The sequence below is a fragment of the Brienomyrus brachyistius genome, chromosome 21, assembly GCF_023856365.1.
Source record: "Brienomyrus brachyistius isolate T26 chromosome 21, BBRACH_0.4, whole genome shotgun sequence".
Lineage (NCBI taxonomy): Eukaryota > Metazoa > Chordata > Actinopteri > Osteoglossiformes > Mormyridae > Brienomyrus > Brienomyrus brachyistius.
The window spans coordinates 370,307-389,676 of record NC_064553.1 but is presented as its reverse complement, the minus strand read 5'-3'; the positions used below and the strand labels follow the sequence as shown (position 1 = coordinate 389,676).

The window sequence follows — 19,370 nt, the reverse complement described above, 5'->3', positions numbered from 1 at the left end:
TCCTGGCCACATTCGTGTTTTACTCTCCCACCACCCAACAGGAATTCGGACCTTACAGCTAAATAAGCAAAAAGCTCATAAGGTTAAACTTATAATTTCATACTAAACTACACCACCACCCCAAAATGATAAAGGATAAACAGGTTATTTTAGGCCTAGCTCCTGTGGTGGGAAAGCAACAGAAGACAGTTCTTCAAGAGCAGCAGAAAAATTCTTAAAACTCCTGGTTCTTGACAAAGGTCATGGCTCCTGAAAAAAGTTCCTGCGGTGGGAATGAGCCTGTGTCCTTCACCGGTTCTGTGGTCCATGTGGAATCCCTGGCTTATCTGGTGCCTTTTCTTCATAGTGAGCTGTGTATGGTGACACCGAACCAGGTGTATTAGCGATGTCCTTGCAGTTTGTGTTTAAATGCTAATGCTATAGTAGCACGCGGATCCCCGCTGCCACTGCCAGGTCTGTTTTGAGCTTGACCCCCCAAGAGGTGTGTGAAGCTCTGGGAAGGTGGGAGTTTACTTTCGATGTAATTATGTCCACTTGGCTCTCACAGTAATGTAGAATTGCATATGAAGGGCAAGGGCAAAGGTCAATGCCAGATCACAATGCTCTTCTTCTGTGGCCCTACAGGATCATTCAGAAACTGGCAACTCCCGCCTCCCTTTGTCTCTTTATGGCAGCTCACTGTGGCCAGGTTTCCTCTGATTGGCTGTCTCTTTATGGCGGCTCTTTGTGGCCAGGTTTCCTCTGATTGGCTGTCTTTTTATGGCGGCTCTTTGTGGCCAGGTTGCCTCTGATTGGCTGTCTTTTTATGGTGGCTCTTTGTGGCCAGGTTGCCTCTGATTGGCTGTATCTTTGCGGTGGTTCCTTGTACCCAGGTTTCCTCTGATTGGCTGTCTCTTTATGGCGGCTCTTTGTAGCCAGGTTTCCTATGATTGGCTGTATCTTTGCGGTGGTTCCTTGTGGCCAGGTTTCCTCTGATTGGCTGTCTCTTTATGGCGGCTCTTTGTGGCCAGGTTTCCTCTGATTGGCTGTATCTTTGCGGTGGTTCCTTGTGGCCAGGTTTCCTCTGATTGGCTGTCTCTTTATGGCGGCTCTTTGTGGCCAGGTTTCCTCTGATTGGCTGTCTCTTTATGGCGACTCTTTGTGGCCAGGTTTCCTCTGATTGGCTGTATCTTTGCAGTGGTTCCTTGTGGCCAGGTTTCCTCTGATTGGCTGTCTTTTTTCCAGAGACGCTCCCCACCACCTTGGGGGTTTGACTACTGTGATTTTTCTGAGGGGAACACAAATCCACCTTCTCCTGGTTTGGGGTGTATGAAGCTTCACCTCCTGTTGTACCCAGTAATTTAAGAGCCCCCCCCCCCCCCGCCCCTTGTGCCCAGGAGACCCGCAATGCAGACAGCCAGTGCTCAGCAGGAGACACAGATGCTCTGGTTTCCTCAGGGTATGTGTGGGGGCTGCTTATGTTCTGAGTGTTGGGGGTTCCTTTGGGGGGGAGTGGATGTTTACCCACTTTGTCTGTATTTAGTTGAAAGTTGTTTTGAATAATAAATGAGGTTGTTTAGTGTGGTGTCCTCAAGACAGGCTGGGGCAGTATTAGGGTGTAGGTTCTGTGGTGGGGGTTGTGGCTTGACTCGTTGCTCCCCCCACTGCAGCTGAGTCTTTTTCTGGGGTCCAGGGGCAGATCTCTGTTTACGCTGAAATTGCGGCTCCCCAAGGGGCCCGGGGACGCAGAGTCACTGCGGAGATGCTACAATAGGGGGCAAATGCCAGACACGTCCACTGCTGTGCCCCCTGAAAGGCGGCCCGGCAAAGGGCCCCCCCCCCCACAGGATGGCAAAGGGGCCCCCCCCACAGGACGGCAAAGGGCCCCCCCCCCACAGGGGCCATTCAGACACAGCCTCCAGGCGCATTTTCGGGAACCATTCAGGCTGAAAATGTCCGTTTTCAGTTTTCTGCCCCCTCACCCTGCTCTAAGGCCGTTACCCCCACCTACACCCCCTAAGGAAGCGCGGCCCAGCACAAAAGAGCCTCTTTCTGAAGCAGTTCTTAAAATTATGTACCTCCAATTAGCATCGCATTAGCCGATCACTAATTAAATCTTTTGAAGGTTTTCAAGTCGATCGTTAGAAGTAATAACAGTTAAAGTAAAATCTCTAAGCCCTAAATGTTCTATTCAGTGCATATTTGGGTAATTTGTCGTGGTTCAGTTGCAGTGACTCTGACTGAATGGGCTGGACCACTCTGGGCTGGGGGGCGTGCCCGGTTCTCAGGGTCCCTGCAGGCGACCTCACGTCGTTTATCAGCCGTGCTCTGCCAAACGCCGGCTGTTCAGCTGAAAAAGCTCCACTACCTTTTCAAGTCTGGATTTACACCTTCTTTGACACTGAACTTCCTCCTTTCACAGCCCTTCTCAATGTGTATCATATCTTAAATTAATAAGATTGATTCAAATATAAAAGCTCCACTGAATAGATGCCCCCAAGCTCCTGTGTGCACCAGATGGCCAAGCCTCAGTGCAGCACTGGGGGCTGGATGCTCTATAAGAGCAGTTTGTCCAGAACATGGCAGTTTCTAGATTTGTTGACCTACCTAGTCTAGATTCAGTGGCAAGTAGATAATCATGATCTTATTATGAAGTGGTCAAATTAACCCTAACCATAACCATTCCTTCTACCAAAAAGCACAAATGAAAGTGCTTTTCCAGTTTTAACTGTTTAGCTTGTACTCATCATGTGCTTTACCTCTTGTGAGAAGAACCCAGGGACCCGTATGACAGGGCAGAGGCTGTGTGGGGCGTAGATCCTGCTCTGCGGGCTCAGGCTTCGGCGACCCCATTTCTGCCCCAGGGGAATCCTCTCTGCATACTATTTATAAACATGCAACAGCTGGGCGGCACACAGCCGTGCTGTGGAGAGGAAGCATCACATTAACTCCAGAGTTTGATTCTGCCTTCTTCAGCCTGGTCATGCCCGTGTCTCTGACTCCTTCAGCCTGGTCATGCCCATGTCTCTGACTCCTTCAGCCTGGTCATGCCCATGTCTCTGACTCCTTTAGTCAGTGTCCTCCCACGTCTCTGACTCCTTCAGCCTGTTCATGCCCATGTCACTGACTCCTTCAGCCTGTTCATGCCCATGTCTCTGACTCCTTCAGCCTGTTCATGCCCATGTCTCTGACTCCTTTAGTCAGTGTCCTCCCATGTCTCTGACTCCTTCAGCAAATGTTGACCCATGTCACTGACTCCTTCAGCAAGTGTCCTCTCTTATCTCTGACTCTATTTCCTTCAGCTGGTTTCCTCTTGAGCCTGTGACTCCACTGGCCTGTGTCCTGCCCAGCTCATGTCTGACCCTGAAGCTCTCAGCAAAGGCTGTTCTCCACACACAAGGCTGGACCTCCCTCAGGAAAGAGGGCTCCTCGTAGCTCCTCCTTACACCTTTTATAGTCAGATGCAGCGGTTGCAGCTGTGCTACATTGGTAACTGTGAGAGACAGTTACTGGAGCGAGAGACAGTGAAGTTGGGTCATGCACCATGACAGTCGTCCGGAACCCCAGATGAAATCCATAATAGACTGGCACATACAGAAGAAACTGCCAATGCAAAGTCCTAACCTTGGTGCCACTGAAGTGGCTCGGCTTGGGAATCACTCATGGATGTCACTCTGGGCTTGACTCTGGAACTGGCTCTGGGCTCGCCTCTGGAATCACTCTGGACTCAGCTCTGGAATCACCCCAGGCCCCAAAACTGTTGGCTTGGCTCTGGGCTCAGATTGTGGCTCTACCCTAGAATCACTCTGGGCTCAGTTCCAGACTCGACTCTGAGCTTGGCTCTGGAATAACTCTGGGCTCGGCTCTTGGCTTGGCTCTGGAACTGTGAGGGACTGTAAGTGGTCTCCATTGCGCTCCTCTCCACAGGGTGCGCTTGGCCAGGGTGTGCTTCCTAAAAGTGGACACTGAAATGGACAGTGAAATGGATGCATGTTCAGGTAGCCAGTAATCTGTGAAAGTGGCATGTTTGGTCAGCACTAGCAATGTAACCTGTGTGTGTGTGTGTGTATGTGTGTGTGTGTCTGTGTGTGTGTATCTGTGTGTGCTTACTCTGTAACATCCACAGTATCCAGTGTCAGGTTTGGGTGGTGGGGGTGGTGCCTGGGCATTTCTGCAGGTTCTCATGAGGCCATGGGGTGACCTCTCACCCACATCCCCCACACAGGCTGGTCACTGGCCGGGATCATGTTTCCTGCCTGCACTGGTATCCATTGCAACCACTGCAACGTCCCTCCCACCACACAGGAAGCTCACACAGTGCAAACCACCTGGTTAGGGTGAAATCTATGTGAGTTAGGGTTAGGCATGGTGTAATCTGGGTGGGTTAAGGTTAGGCATGGTGTACTCTGGGTGGGTTAAGGTTAGGCATGGTGTACTCTGGGTGGGTTAGGGTTAGGCATGGTGTACTCTGGGTGGGTTAGGGTTAGGCATGGTGTAATCTGTGTAGATTAGGGTTAGACATGGTATAATCTGTGTGGGTTAGGGTTCGGTATGGTAAAAATTGTGGGGACTGGAGTTAGATATGGTGAAATTGGCATGGGTTAAGGTTACCTCCAGCACCATTGTTATCTGCAGAAATAGGAAGCAGGATTAGGTGTGGAAAAAGACTCACTGGAGAGCTGTACATGACCAGTGTTTAAATCCGTCATTTACGATGCAGCTCAGACATGCACTGGATCTCATTTCAAAGTCCATGATGCACTGGCATCTGTGAACAGGAGACTGCTGATAGGTTCAGACTGTTAACCTTGTTACCAGCAAAATTTTATGGGCAATGTTGATTCCCATGTTTTAACCGGAATCATTCCAGTGGAACTGTCACAATGCAGTATAAGGCAAAACACAGCACGATACATAACTGAGACGTGTGTATACGCAGGGAGAGGACTCCCCGGAGTCCACAGTTGGCTTCTTCCTCCGTGGCTCAGGCCCCTGATGCGGGGTGGGAGGTCAGGCCGCAGGAGGGAGAGCCTTGGTGGTCCTGGTACAGTTGCTTGGAACAGGAGGAGGAAGAAGCAGTCAGAAGACCGTGGATCTCCAACAGGCAGACAGCCGCTGGCGCGCCTGGCGCCGGTCCCCACGGCCACAGCACAGCGGCACCCCCCCACTTGGTATGCAGTTGGGTGATGGTGCGACAGCCTCTCCATTCACTGCTAGGTGCAGCGTGAAGCTGTGGACCTCTGCCCATCTGCCTTAGAATGGGGGCGTCAGTCGGGTGACGGGAGGAAGGGATGCCGGCAGCGCAGAGTGATGGAGGGAGGCGGACGTGGCAGAGGGAGCCCCCTCAGGTGAAATGAGGTGCAAATAATTCAGGCATTAATCAAGGCTGAGTGAAAGGAGGGCGGAGCTCACTGCTGCTTGCTGCCTGCCCTCCTGTGTGAGCGAAAGAGAAGGTGTGAAAGGAGGGAGAGCAGAGGAGAGAGGGAACAAGGAAACAGGCGAGGGAACGAGGGCATCGTCACACTCACCATGTCGGGGCCCGGCAGCGAGGAGGCCCACTCCGTTGAACAGGTCAGTCTGCAGTCCATCGCATTCCTCCGTGGAAGCACTCCAACCTTTTGGTTGCTTTCTCTCTGCCACAAGTTGGGTGGTATCAAAAACAAGCAAGGAAGAAGTTGTTTTGGTTTTTTTTGGGTGGGCGGGTGGATGGCAAGGGGTTAGATTTTTTGGGATGAGAGAGACCATCAAAGCCGTGTTTGTGTGGAGCTGCCTGGACGACGGTGCGAGGTCTCCAAAGAATTGAATTAATCAAGACGACCTATTGTGCGTGGGGCCGTATTTTTGGGCGATCGTTCAGAGGGTCCGTGACGACTCAATAGCCCCTGTAGCAAGCAAGCGGGGGGGCACAGCTCCTTAAAAACCAGCCCACGTGTGGCAGAACTGAAAAGTTTTTCTAACTAATTGCAGTGGGAAGTTTTGGTTATGGTCGAGGCGGGGGGTGTGTGATGGTTTCCAAGGAGGTGGGCAGTCTGGCGGAGGCTGGGAGACTGAAGGAGACACAGGGAGAGGGAGAGTTTTCCGGAAGAAAGGGACACTGGCTTCTATATATTCCTTTTCTTGGCCTTGACACTTGTCAGTTAGACAATAGCAGGGAAGATTTGTTTAAAATAAAATATATAGATATCCATTATGGCACTTTGTGGGCCCAGGATTCACGTGGCGAGTCACGCTTTGCGTGCCTCTTTCTCTTATTGGCTGTAAGGGCTGCTAGCCGAATCACAAGCGTGAAGGCGCACGGGTCCAACTGCATCCAAGGCTGCGACGGAGGAACATGGGATTTGTAGCGGTAGGTAAACCTTAAAATGAAGCAGTAAGCGGCGGCGGAGCCAGTGGGGAGCCCTGGACCTTGGCTAGCTAATCTCCTGCGAGACTCGTTTTTAAAGAAGTGCGGGGCGTCCAGGAACACACTGCGGAACCTCCTTCATGGGGGAGAGTGCCTGGCGGTTCATCAGTATTGAACATTTCACGGGTGTTAAGATTCATCTTTAAAGAATCTGGATTTTGGGATTATGGTGCTTTAGCGTGTGTTCAGATTGAAATGATTTAACAATACTTTTCCCGGCTGTGATTTGACGGTGATATGAAGGCGAGATGGCAGTGATATAGAGATAAAGGTCTGTCAGTCTGTAGTGACTAAGCATCTGAGATGGTTTATCTGGATGCAGTTTCTGCCGGTACGTGCCAGGGCTCTCGGGATGGGCTACGGTTTCTCCTGTCCCTAATAGCAATGAGAAGGCCGGAGATTGTGGGCGCTGTCATGGTGAAGCGGATAAGACATGCAGTGTAGATTGGTGCCGAACTCCCCTGACGGGGGCTTCCTGCCTCCCCGGCTCCATGCTGCTCCCCAGTGGGTGGGGGGGCATTCCGCCACACGCGGCTCCATTCTCCAGCAGTCACCACGCACGCTAACCGGCAGATCAGAGAGTATTAATTAGTAATAATGAATCACTGAGTGCAGTACTGCGCTGAACCCTGCTAGAAGGTGCTATATCGGCTGTGCTTCCAAATGGGTGTCTAGCATTCTCATGGGCTAAAAGCATGTTTAATTTAGGGTTTTCAGAAATATTTTACTGCGGAAAAGTCTTATGATTACTCATTATCAATATAATGTATATTGAATTGTAGGTAATCTTCAGTGTTGGTTTTGCGGTTGGTATGAAAACACTCCCAGTGCAGAATTTCCATTTCACTGAATGAACCTTTCTGTCCAAATTGGACTCCAAATGCCTGTCCCCTGAATGATGAAGCGTAATGGCATGTGAGCTTGGCGCCGGCCCGTGAGGGCCCAGCTTGTGCAGGATGGGCCCTCGGAGGATTCTGCTGCGCGGCTGCACACCCAGTGTTACCGCCTAATCGGATGATCTGGGCCAGCGAGTGCGCACTGTGGGCCTGCGTGTCGGACGGCGTACGAGAACACAGCACCCCCCCCCCGACGGTCTGCAGCTCTCACACAGACGGCCATCCAGGTCTGCCATGAAAAACATTTGTTTTCTTTAGTGCTACAATAGACCACATAATGTGAGCAGCATCATGAATGTGGCAGGAATGCAGACCCCCCCTAATCTGCTGGGGGGCCACGCTGCTGTCCCCCCTTTGAGGCGGTGGCTCTCAGGCTTTTCCCATTGTCATTTACGGGGCGGCCCCAGAAATCCTGGCAAAGGGCGGGAGGAAGCTGAAGGAGATGCGGGCTGTTAGATCTGTGCCTGACCAGCCCCCCCCCCCCCTTTGGCTGCATGTGCCTGACCAGCCCCCCCCCCCCTTTTGGCTGCATGTGCCTGACGAGGTTCCCACAGGCCTGCGGTCACTGTCCTGAGGCCTGGCAGTCCACCTCAAGCAGCCTCTGCTTGCACTCCTGTGGTTTGTTTTGGGCAGAGTCGAGTAGGAAGTGTGTGTGTGTGTGTGTGTGTGTGTGGGGGGGGGTGTGAAATGGAAGCGATGTTGTGGGTGGGGGGCATAGGGGACCTGTGTGTGGCCGGAATGTTCTCAGGCTGTTCTAGACACCTCACCTTTTGAGACGTTCTCCTGACGCCCAGCTACGTGAGCTATGGGAAGGACATGCTGACTGCACACACAAGCACCCTCATGTGGCTATTAAATCCGCATGTGTGTGGATGCTTGTTTTATTGCCTGGAGACCTTGGGAGGGGGGGAGGTTTTATAAAGTCCACCACTCTAAGCAGTATAAGTGCATGTTTGTGTTGCATGAAACCCCCTTGGTGAGCTTTGGTGGTTAAGGATCATAGTTTAATGAGAGTGAAAAGACCATTTTATAACAGGGGTCAACACATCAAGGCACATCACCCAATACAGTAAACATTATGAACTGTGTATTTTTAATTATACAAGCATTACAGGAGCATTATGGGAAGAGCTGTGAGGAGCCGGCCTGCTCCCCCTGTGTGCGAGGAGCCGGCCTGCTCACCCAGTGCAGTACAGGTGTACTCAGAGAACGCCGATCTCTCGCAGCTCAAAAACAAGTAAACAGCTCTGAAGTGTGTATCTGTGGTCATGTGTATTTCAAATTGTGGGGACCGTATGTCTCCACATGCGTGTGTTTGGGGATTAGGGTTAGGACCTGATGTCCTGGCTGCCCCCCACCGGCTTAGGCTCCTGGCTCATGGCTCCCTGGCTCCTGGCTCATGGCTCCCTGGCTCCTGGCTCATGGCTCCCTGGCTCCCTGACTCCCTCTGTGGGATCCATGCTTGGGGTGAGTCCCTGCCCTCTTCTGGGATGCTGAAAGTTTCACTTCCACTTCCATCAAGTTTGTCTTATCTAGGCAACGCAGGTTCATTTCTCCCTGCACCCCCTGACCCCCCAGTTTCCCCTGAGGAGACGCGGGGAGCATGTGTTCAGCTTACATAAAGGGGCAGATGGGCCAGCGGTCGGGGCAGATGGGAGCCCCTGAGCTGGGAGTGCGGCCTGCCTGCTCAAGCCTGTCCCATGAAGCGGACACTGAAGGCCACACACCTGGGCCCGTTAGGCTGGGGGCGATTGTGCTCCCCCAAGGACAGTAATGCCTGAAAAAGGGACTTTGTGAGGGTAATTTCTCAGTATTTAATGCTTCAATAGCCTTTCACTCAGTATGAAAGCAAGGAAAACTAAGTGCCTAAACTGCTGGCCCATCACCTTTGGTATGGTTACAGGTTCCAACCATTTGGTGATGTTGTGCTCTAAGTGCGGTCTGGGGGTTCAGTTCTGGGATGGCCTGCCCCTCTGCATGTACTCTGGTGGTGATTGAGGCTGTATTTCAGTGCAGTTGCTGAATTAATATGGGCGGATGCTAGCGAGTCAGGCTACACGCCAACGGGATGGGGTTTCCAGGAAGAGCCGAGAGCTGTAGCTGGGGTTGTGTGTGTGTCGGAGCTCATGCAGACCTATGTATGGGCAGGGGCTCAGAGGATGTCAGTCTGTCATGCCAAGTGGAAACTGCACATCACACAGAGTCTAAGGTCTGAAGCTTCTGACTGAATACAGGATGTTTCTTCATGAGCATGTTGTAATTTAGAGAAGCCTCTATCCAAGTGCTGAGAATCACATGGGGCTGAATATGGATGCCGAAACATTCCCCCCCCGCCACTGTTCATGTGCTGCCTTTCCCAGAGCTGCAGTCTCCCACAATCCTCTCTGATTTTGCTGCCTTTCCCAGTTCTGCAGTCTCCCATAATCCTCTCTGATTTTGCTGCCTTTCCCAGAGCTGCAGTCTCCCATAATCCTCTCCAATTTTGCTGCCTTTCCCAGAGCTGCAGTCTCCCATAACCCTCTCTGATTTTGCTGCCTTTCCCAGAGCTGCAGTCTCCCATAATCCTCTCCGATTTCGCTACCTTTCCCAGTGCTGCAGTCTCCCATAATCCTCTCCGATTTTGCTGCCTTTCCCAGTGCTGCAGTCTCCTATGGTCCTCTCTGATTCAGAAATTTCATTCTCATTGTGACCACATACTACACAAGTGATTATGGAAGATGGCTGAAATGTTTCGGAGGTCGGTTTGAATGTGTTGGTCTGTTGCGCTGGCCTTACATCACTGCATTCTAGGGTCTGTCACATCCCCAGGTTACGGTAAAGGTCAAAATTAAGGCCATCGGATATGAGCAGATGGAGAAAATCTGGCAGAGGCCAACTGTTGTGTGTTTATGTAATAAGTCTTATGATGGGAAATGTCATTTCAGTTGATATGAGGTGAACCTAAAAAGGGTGACTTTCACTAATTAGATTTGTGCTCTCATGTTTGGGGATGGTTACTGCTTCTGTGTGTGTGTGTGTTTATTCCTTCTAGTATCCTGCTGTAGGATACTGAAACCAGATTTTAGGTTTTGACTGCAGTACTACATATGATTGCAGAAAAGTTTGACAATTATGAAAAAGGTTTAAGAGGCTGTGATTGTAAATGTTTAGTAACATGAAATCTGATTCTCTCATGTATAGTGTCACTCATGCAGTTGTACCAATCCGAGTGAGATTTCATACCACGCGATGCATGAAAATTGTTCTTGAGTACTGACTAAGCATCAGTTCTGAAGGAATGCCGGGATGTTTGATGTACAGTGAACTACGAAGCTCCCAGAAGCAGAGACTGAGCTTTCATTTAGTCCACATATTTTCTTGCCACTTAAGATTCTCTCCTCATCGTTGTCCTTGGGCTGTGTTTCAGAATGGAACTGTTCCTGGAGAACCCGTCAAAAAGGATGAAAATCTTAGAAGAGGAAACTGGGGGAACCAGATCGAGTTTGTTCTGACAAGCGTGGGTTATGCTGTAGGTCTTGGAAACGTCTGGAGGTTTCCCTACCTCTGCTACCGGAATGGAGGAGGTAGGATTTCAGGTGGCATTTTCTGTGCTTAGCTGCTGTCTGTCAGACTTACAAATTATCCTGCAGGTGCCAAGATAGTACGATAGGCCCCTTTCCATGCACCTTCAGGCATGGACTCTCCCAGACACCAAACCTTCTCCATGGCCTGGGCTTGCAGTCTGAGCGTAATGGTGGTTCATGAGTTCATGTTATGATTCAGGTTGGCAGAAGACCTGAAATAATGCACTTGGCTTTGCTGGGGCCCAAGCCAGGCTGCTCTAAGTGGCTAGACCATGGCTGGCAGAGGGGTTCTCACCTGTATTTCGGTCAAGACTGCGATGCAGGATGGACAATGAGCCAATCTGCTGTGCTCCCAGACACTCCCTGATCCCACAATAAACACCACAGTGTTGGCTCCTGCTGTGGAGTTCAGTACCTCTGAAATAATCAGTTTGTAAAACATCTGGCTCTCTGCATTCCTCAAAATGTGCTGTTTCAGGTGAAAGTCTGAAAATCAGCAGGGTAAATGGGATTCTAACAGGAGACTGGGTGGTTCCCTCTGTTCCAGGCGCCTTCATGTTCCCATACTTCATCATGTTGGTGTTTTGTGGAATTCCTCTGTTCTTTCTGGAACTCTCCTTTGGTCAGTTTGCTAGCCTGGGCTGCTTAGGCGTCTGGAAAGTCAGCCCAATGTTCAAAGGTGAGTCCGTCCTTCAGCGTCGCCTTGTTCCTCACCACTTTGTGGTTCTTGGGGTACGTCAGCACTGTGTCGCACTTGGCTGCACTGTGTCAGCCTGCTTCTCACCCAATGTCACTCCCTTACAGGAGTAGGTTACGGCATGATGGTGGTCTCCACCTATATCGGAATCTACTACAATGTGGTGATCTGCTTAGCATTCTACTACTTCTTCATGTCCATGACTAATCTGCTTCCTTGGACCTACTGCAACAACGCCTGGAACACACCCGACTGTAGTGGGGTGGCAGGTACTGGGCGGCCCAGTGCCAATGCATCCTTGGCTAACATAACGGCCACAGCCTCTGGCGTGGTCTCCAGCATCACCGAGCTGGTTAATCGGACCAAGAGGACTAGCCCCAGTGAGGAATACTGGAGGTGAGGACACACGGGCATAGCGTGGCTTTAAGAACATAAAGACCTTGTGTGGAATATTAAAAGCCATACTGACATGTTAAATGTGGCTTTAATGTATAACTATCATATGTCTGTGTCAAAGCAGAAGTGCTTATTTGTCGTTTTACTCAGTCTAATCATTGTACTGTGAAGAAGGTTACATTTGATGTTAGCTGGCTGTAGGTGGTACCCAGCGGGGAAGCACACTGTGCCCGTCTAAGGACAATGTCATAGATTTATGTTGTCAATGTGGCACCAAAAGCTTTTTTGTTACAGCAACAAGTCAAAATAATGCTACTGTGTCAGCCTTGCTGTTCTGCTTTTCTAAAGTGTGTGACTGTTTTTCTAAGTCTTAAGGCGCTGATGTTCGAGGGCTGTGTGAGACAATACGTCCCTCTGTCCTCCTCATTGGCTTTGTTGACGCTCTCCTCATTTCCCTCTGCATCTGTGATCTCCCCACTGTTTTGGGTGCAAAAACATTGTGTTTGAATCAATCTGCTGCAGATATTATGTGCTGAACGTATCGGACGACATCGGGAATTTTGGGGAAGTGCGGCTTCCGATCCTGGGCTGCCTGGCCATCTCCTGGATTGTGGTGTTTCTCTGTCTTATCAGAGGTGTCAAATCCTCAGGAAAGGTGTGTAGAAAGTTCCGCACTCTGCTATGTCATCACAGACTGCGTTCAGGCCCTGGGTTTCTGACCAGACTCTGTCTGTCGGTTGTTCATCTAATGTTTGGCATCCTTGCAGTTCCTATAGAAGCTTGTTAGACTGCTGGAAGGTATAACTTGACTCTTTCCCGGAATAGGTGGTCTATTTCACAGCTACCTTCCCCTATGTGGTGCTGACCATCCTGTTCATCAGGGGCATCACCCTTGAGGGAGCCATCAACGGCATCAAATACTATTTGACCCCGCAGTGGCAGAAGATCCTGGATGCCAAGGTAGGTTTTATGAAATCCATGTTCATGTCTACAGTAAAAACTGAACCAGAGCAACCATCAATGACTAGCTGGGTAAGCCGGTCTGCTCTGTGGTTAACCTACTGTCGTTAACACAGTGTTTGCTCTACCTGCCACAGGTGTGGGGAGATGCTGCCTCTCAGATCTTCTACTCCCTGGGGTGTGCTTGGGGTGGCCTGATCACTATGGCATCCTACAACAAATTCCACAATAACTGTTACAGGTAGCAGTCTGGGTGTCAGCGTGTCCCGCTGCCTATCTCTACTTTATTAGGCTCATACATGTATTTAAGTTGCCATTAACTACTAGGGTTCAGAAGCAGCCTGACTTTGTCCCTGCAGCACCTCTCAGTGGTAAAAAGTATGTAGAGCAGATAACAGGCTTCTTAGTGGCACAATTCTGTTCTTAGGCAATATGGTTAGTGGCATTGTAGAGGGACCTTTTCATGAATGTTGATCCTGATTGAGTTGCATTATTACTTATTTTAGCCAATCAAATAGTGTCTATGTGGGCTCTACTCTGAGACGTGTAAATCAGATACGTGTGTGACACCAGGGACAGCATCATCATCAGTGTCACCAACTGTGGCACGAGCGTCTATGCTGGCTTCGTCATCTTCTCCATACTGGGCTTCATGGCCCACCACCTGGGCGTGGATGTGTCCGAGGTGGCCGACCACGGGCCCGGCCTCGCCTTCGTGGCTTACCCAGAAGCCCTGACCCTGCTGCCCGTCTCCCCACTGTGGTCCCTGCTCTTCTTCTTCATGCTCATTCTCTTGGGTCTGGGCACACAGGTGCGTCCTCACTGGTCGTCCTCACTGGTCGTCCTCACTTACAGCTAAGGCTGAGGTCGCTTCTCTGAATCGCTCCTCAATCTTTGCGCTTTCTGTGTTGTCAGTTTTGTTTGCTGGAAACCCTGGTTACAGCCATTGTGGATGAAATTGGATCAGACTGGATCATCAAGAACAAGACGGTGGTCACTCTAGGAGTGGCGATTATGGGATTTCTGCTGGGGGTTCCTCTGACAACACGGGTGAGGCACACACACTCTCACATACACACTCTCACACACGCACACACACACTCTCACACACGCACACTCTCACACACGCACACACACACATTCTCACATACACACACACAGAAATACGCACACACACACATTCTCACATACACACACACAGAAATACGCACACACACACTCACATACACACACACAGAAATACGCACACACACACTCACATACACACACACAGACAGACACACACACACACACACTCTCACATACACACACACAGACAGACACACACACACACACTCTCACATACACACACACACAGACAGACACACACACACACACACACACACTCTCACATACACACACACACAGACAGACACACACACACTCTCACATACACACACACAGACAGACACACACACACACATACACATCTCGTGCACGTACACACACACACATACACATCTCGTGCACGTACACACACACTCTCACATACACACACACACACACATACACATCTCGTGCACGTACACACACACAGACAGACACACACACATACACATCTCGTGCACGTACACACACAGACAGACACACACACATACACATCTCGTGCACGTACACACACAGACAGACACACACACACACACTCTCACATACACACACACAGACAGACACACACACACACACACATCTCGTGCACGTACACACACACACATACACATCTCGTGCACGTACACACACACAGACAGACACACACACATACACATCTCGTGCACGTACACACACAGACAGACACACACACACACACTCTCACATACACACACACAGACAGACACACACACACACATACACATCTCGTGCACGTACACACACACACATACACATCTCGTGCACGTACACACACACTCTCACATACACACACACACACACACACATACACATCTCGTGCACGTACACACACACAGACAGACACACACACATACACATCTCGTGCACGTACACACACAGACAGACACACACACATACACATCTCGTGCACGTACACACACAGACAGACACACACAAGGCCGGCTCCCTCCCTCCCTGCCTGCAAACGCTTACTCTGCCTATCCCTCGTACAGGCTGGCATCTACTGGCTGCTCCTCATGGATAATTACGCTGCCAGCTTCTCACTGGTCATCATCTCCTGCATCATGTGTATCTGTATCATGTATGTTTACGGTGAGTGTGCATGTGGAGCTGCAGGCTGGAATAAGAAGCTTTTGGAACAGGAACTTTGCTGGGACTCTGTGTCTTAGTCTGATCTCTACAATTCATCTCATTTTAGGCCACAGAAGCTACTTCAAGGATGTTGAGATGATGCTGGGTTTCCCCCCTCCGATCTTCTTCAGGATCTGCTGGAGATTCATCTCTCCAGTCATCATAACGGTGAGCAGCAGGCAGATGAAGGTGGCTTAGAAATGTCCTTCAGATGCTGAAATCTTTGCTTTACAAAGCGTTATTGAGATTTTGTGCTAGTTAAAAACGAGTGTGTACAGATGTGGCAGATTCTCCTATTTGCCGTGTTGACTTGGCATGGCGCCTGTCTGTCTGCTCCCAGTTCATCTTGATCTTCACGGTCATCCAATACAAACCGATCACATACAACGAGTATGTATTCCCGGACTGGTCTCTTGTCATCGGCTTCTGCATGGCCGTGTCCTCTGTGATTTGCATACCACTCTACGGCATCTACAAGGTGGCCACTTCGGAAGGGGCCACCATGCTGGAGGTGAGTGCAGTCACACTACTTATGATCGGTCCCACATGCTCCTCATCACTGTGGCCAGTGAAAGCTGGCTTTGCAGTGCCCATGATCCTCATATTTATAATGTGCCCCCCCCCGCCAGCGGATCAAGTATGCTGTGAAGCCTGATAGGAGCTGGGGCCCAGCCTTGCAGGAGCACCGGATTGGGCGCTACGCTGGGGGGCCATGTGGAGCTGTGGAGGCCTGCACTCTGAAGGAGGAGGGGAAGGAGAAGCAAGAGGAGATCAGGCTCTCCATCCAGGGGGCCACCGGCCCCAGATGCAGCAGCAGCAGCCTGCCCTGTGCATAGGGCCCAGATCCTTGGAGACCAGGCACGCTGGGGGCTCTTACATATTGTAAGGGCTTGTTATATCTCACCTGCAGACCGGTCTCCACCTTGGGTCTTCATTGTACACAGAATTTAACAATGCAGTTTTATTTTTTTTCATATACATGAAAATGTAGAAAGGTGCCATGCACACTGTTTGTACATCGCACAAGACGTAGGCCAGCGACATGCAAGGTCTTCTTTCCGAGGTGTGACAGAGGAGAGCTAGCTTCCGGTGGTCAGGGCCACTGATGCTGGCAGTTTAAGGCTGGAGACCAAATATTCTTCTCACTGCTGTTATTTTCCAGGTAGCGACACTCGTGTGTGTTTGCTTGTGATCCCTGGGCCTCTGCCGGCTCTCTCTCACTTGTCTCCCTGAACCAGCCGCTGTTTGGCACCAGGTGCTGTTTTAACGAGTCTAGGTCTTGATTCGCTTTCATTTTGGCACAGCTCTCTGGTCGTGAAGTTAATGCAGTTTTACCCTCAGTGTTATACTCTATAAACAGTGTTTTATGTTTTGATTAAGTCTCACCAGAAGGTTAGTCGGTCTGGAAAACAATATGAATGAGTTTGGACTGCAACTTTCATAACAACTGGTTGGATTGGTTCTTCCCACACCCATTCTCAGGGTCATAGCTTTTGTAACGGCTGCCCTGATTGGTCCTTCCCCTGCCCATTCTCAGGGTCCCAGCTTTGTAACAGCTGCCCTGACTGGTTCTTCCCAAGTCTGATCTCAGGAGAGAGCTGTCTCTCTAGCACAAGCAGCTTCCCCTAGCTGCAGCGAGAGATCCTGAGAGTCAAGTAGGAGCAGCCAGTGGCTCAAAGTAAAATGAGTCAGTGTAGCTCAGGACCTCAGGTGCCGCTTCTGTAGGGCCAGTCCATCCCGGCTTCCTTCTTTGTTAGATGCGAATGGAAGGAGGAGGTTTCTTCTTCTGAAGGTGAAGTCAAAGTCAGCCAGGACCTCTGTTACTAACAACCAGTATTAACTGCCATGTTGCCAAAAATACAGCAACTAAATTTTCTTAAGTATAAGTGTAAAATTACAAAACGTATTTTTGACTTGTGTTTTTGCAGAGGTTGTCTTTAGGCAGATTATAGCAATAGGTTGTGTGACCGGACTTGGAATGGGAAGCGGGAAGCCGCGTGGCCGTCTGCACGGCGAGGGATGAAATGACATCATCCAAAAGGCAGGACGCCATTGGTGGAGTTCGGCGTTTCTCTTTAGTCGTCTGTTCTTGTAACTGTAGTGTTATTGTTCCCTTTTATTATTACGTAACACAGAAGTTTGTTGTTTGTGAAACATAGAATCTTGAGTAATAAGAAATGTTCACCATTTCCCATTTGTGACTGATGGTGCATGTGTTTCCTTCTGGCTGCACGAGAGAGGAGGCATAGAGGAACACTGGATTCAGGATGGTGAATTGTCACCGAGAACAGCCGTCTTCAAAAGCTAGTAATAAAGGCAGGCCAGCCTGTCCCACTGAAGTATTATGGCAGTTTATGCTTATTGTGTGTGGTTACAGGTAGCGGTCAACTAACTGGAAATGACAAGGAAGGCCTGGCCTTTACTGTACCTGGAAATGACAAGGAAGGCCTGTCCTTTACTGCATCATGTAAAGTTTTGGTCAACAAAGTAGAAAAGGCAACAGCAATATTCAGTTGCAGTTTCGCTAATTTAGTTTGCTGCTAGAGACAGGAAACAGGCCACGCCAGGGGCCTCTCTGCAAGAGGAAGGTGGATGTATAGATGGAAGGATGGATGGAAGCTTTTAGCTGCCTGTTCAGTTCATAACAGTAGCAGCAAGTTTTTGTTTCATTCCATTTCGAATGGACCTTATGGTACAAGAAATAAGTAAATATCTCAAGGTGCCATCTAGAACTCAGGGGACTAGTTAGTCTCGGGGACTTTTACTGAGTAGTGGAGCCCAGCAGTCAGTGACGGCCGTCATCTGCGGCTTGTTCCCGGTCCTGCTGGTCGTCGGGCCGCTTCTGCTCGCGGCTCTTGGTGGTTCACGGGCCGGCATGGTGACGAGGTACCCTCACTCACGCCACTTTCATCAAGCAGAATGTCCTGTAGTTTACCATTAATCTGCCTGCTGTGTATTTGTTGTGTTTTTGTGCTGTTCGGGAGGGAGGTGCTAGCGGGGGACCTGTACTGAAGGTAATCCTCGGGGTTTTGTTTAATTTACCGTGGATTTTGTGCCCCAGGCTGAATCTAGTTACTTGAGGATGGTATCTGTGTTGGTGTCGTACGTGCCATTGTAATCTGTATGTAACTGCTCATCTGTTTTTTCTAACAACCACAATCTACCTGCAAAATATATGTATATATATTTTATTTACGCATAAAAACGCATTTGTGACAATTAACTATTCTAATCCAGACTCTTTGACACTACTTCTTCCAAGTAAAAAAAAAATGCTGACATGAAATGTTTTGCCAAACGATAAAACATTGGAACAAGACTTGAACTAAAAGGGTAAAAGTTGTACTGTAAGGTGTCGGTCTTTGGTGCCGCACCAGATGGGGATGGGTTCACAGCTCATGAAGACCAACAGCCAGCAGGGTGACAGAGGAGGTGGGGCACCTTCAGCATGTCAATCCAAACCAAAGCTGGCGCGCGTCTGCTTCCCGGAGGCTAGGGGGCGCTCTCAGCAGTCCCGCTGTGCTGCCCCTATCACTGGCACTGATCTGGAACCCCTTTTTAGTTAAGTGTTGTGGAGGTTCAGCTAACTCCGCATATAAAAACTCACACAGACATGGTGTTTTTTTTTTTGATACTACTACGTTTTACACTATTTTCATAACTATTTAATGAAATATGTGTAGATTTAATAAGTAACCGGTAACCATGGCTAAAACTGTGACGTTTCCCAGTGACTTTCTTGAAAGCACTGATAGACATACTGAACTTGCAAATGTTCATACTGCTGCAGCACTTTAAAGTCATTTGTGTTCAACAGCAACAAAGATAATGAAGTCCTGACGTTTCTGCCTTTCGAAGGCGTGATGCCACATCCCAGTGCACATTTACATCCGGGGACAGCGGGAAAAGCACAAAAGAATCATTAATAGCATCTAACCAGAGTTTTAGGGCCAAATGTCGTTGCAGATGTCTTTAGTCTTTTCACCTGTATGTGTTAAACTGTTCAACTTCAAATGGTAAATAAAGTTCTATTTTAAAAATTGATAATTTCTGTTTATTTGCATCATCTATCCTGCAAACTGGCTTCTAAGCATCCAGTTTCTAAGCATCCAGTTTCTAAGCATCCAGTTTAATCCCAGGTACCGGGGCTGGTGTGTGGATCTTTGAGTCCTGAGTCCAGA

At 49.6% G+C, this 19,370-nt stretch overlaps 1 protein-coding gene across 1 annotated transcript; it reads left to right on the top strand.

Moving 5' to 3' along the window:
* The first annotated feature begins 5,334 nt into the window (after positions 1 to 5,334).
* Positions 5,335 to 19,236, top strand: slc6a9 (solute carrier family 6 member 9). The gene is made up of 13 exons (XM_048988395.1): positions 5,335 to 5,550; positions 10,685 to 10,841; positions 11,389 to 11,520; positions 11,646 to 11,934; positions 12,457 to 12,589; positions 12,760 to 12,894; positions 13,032 to 13,135; positions 13,468 to 13,705; positions 13,810 to 13,944; positions 15,051 to 15,150; positions 15,257 to 15,357; positions 15,530 to 15,700; positions 15,819 to 19,236. Exons 1-13 carry the CDS (start codon positions 5,509 to 5,511, stop codon positions 16,023 to 16,025), a joined length of 1,944 nt encoding a protein of 647 aa, XP_048844352.1. The 5' UTR covers positions 5,335 to 5,508; the 3' UTR covers positions 16,026 to 19,236.
* Positions 19,237 to 19,370: the final 134 nt, after the last annotated feature.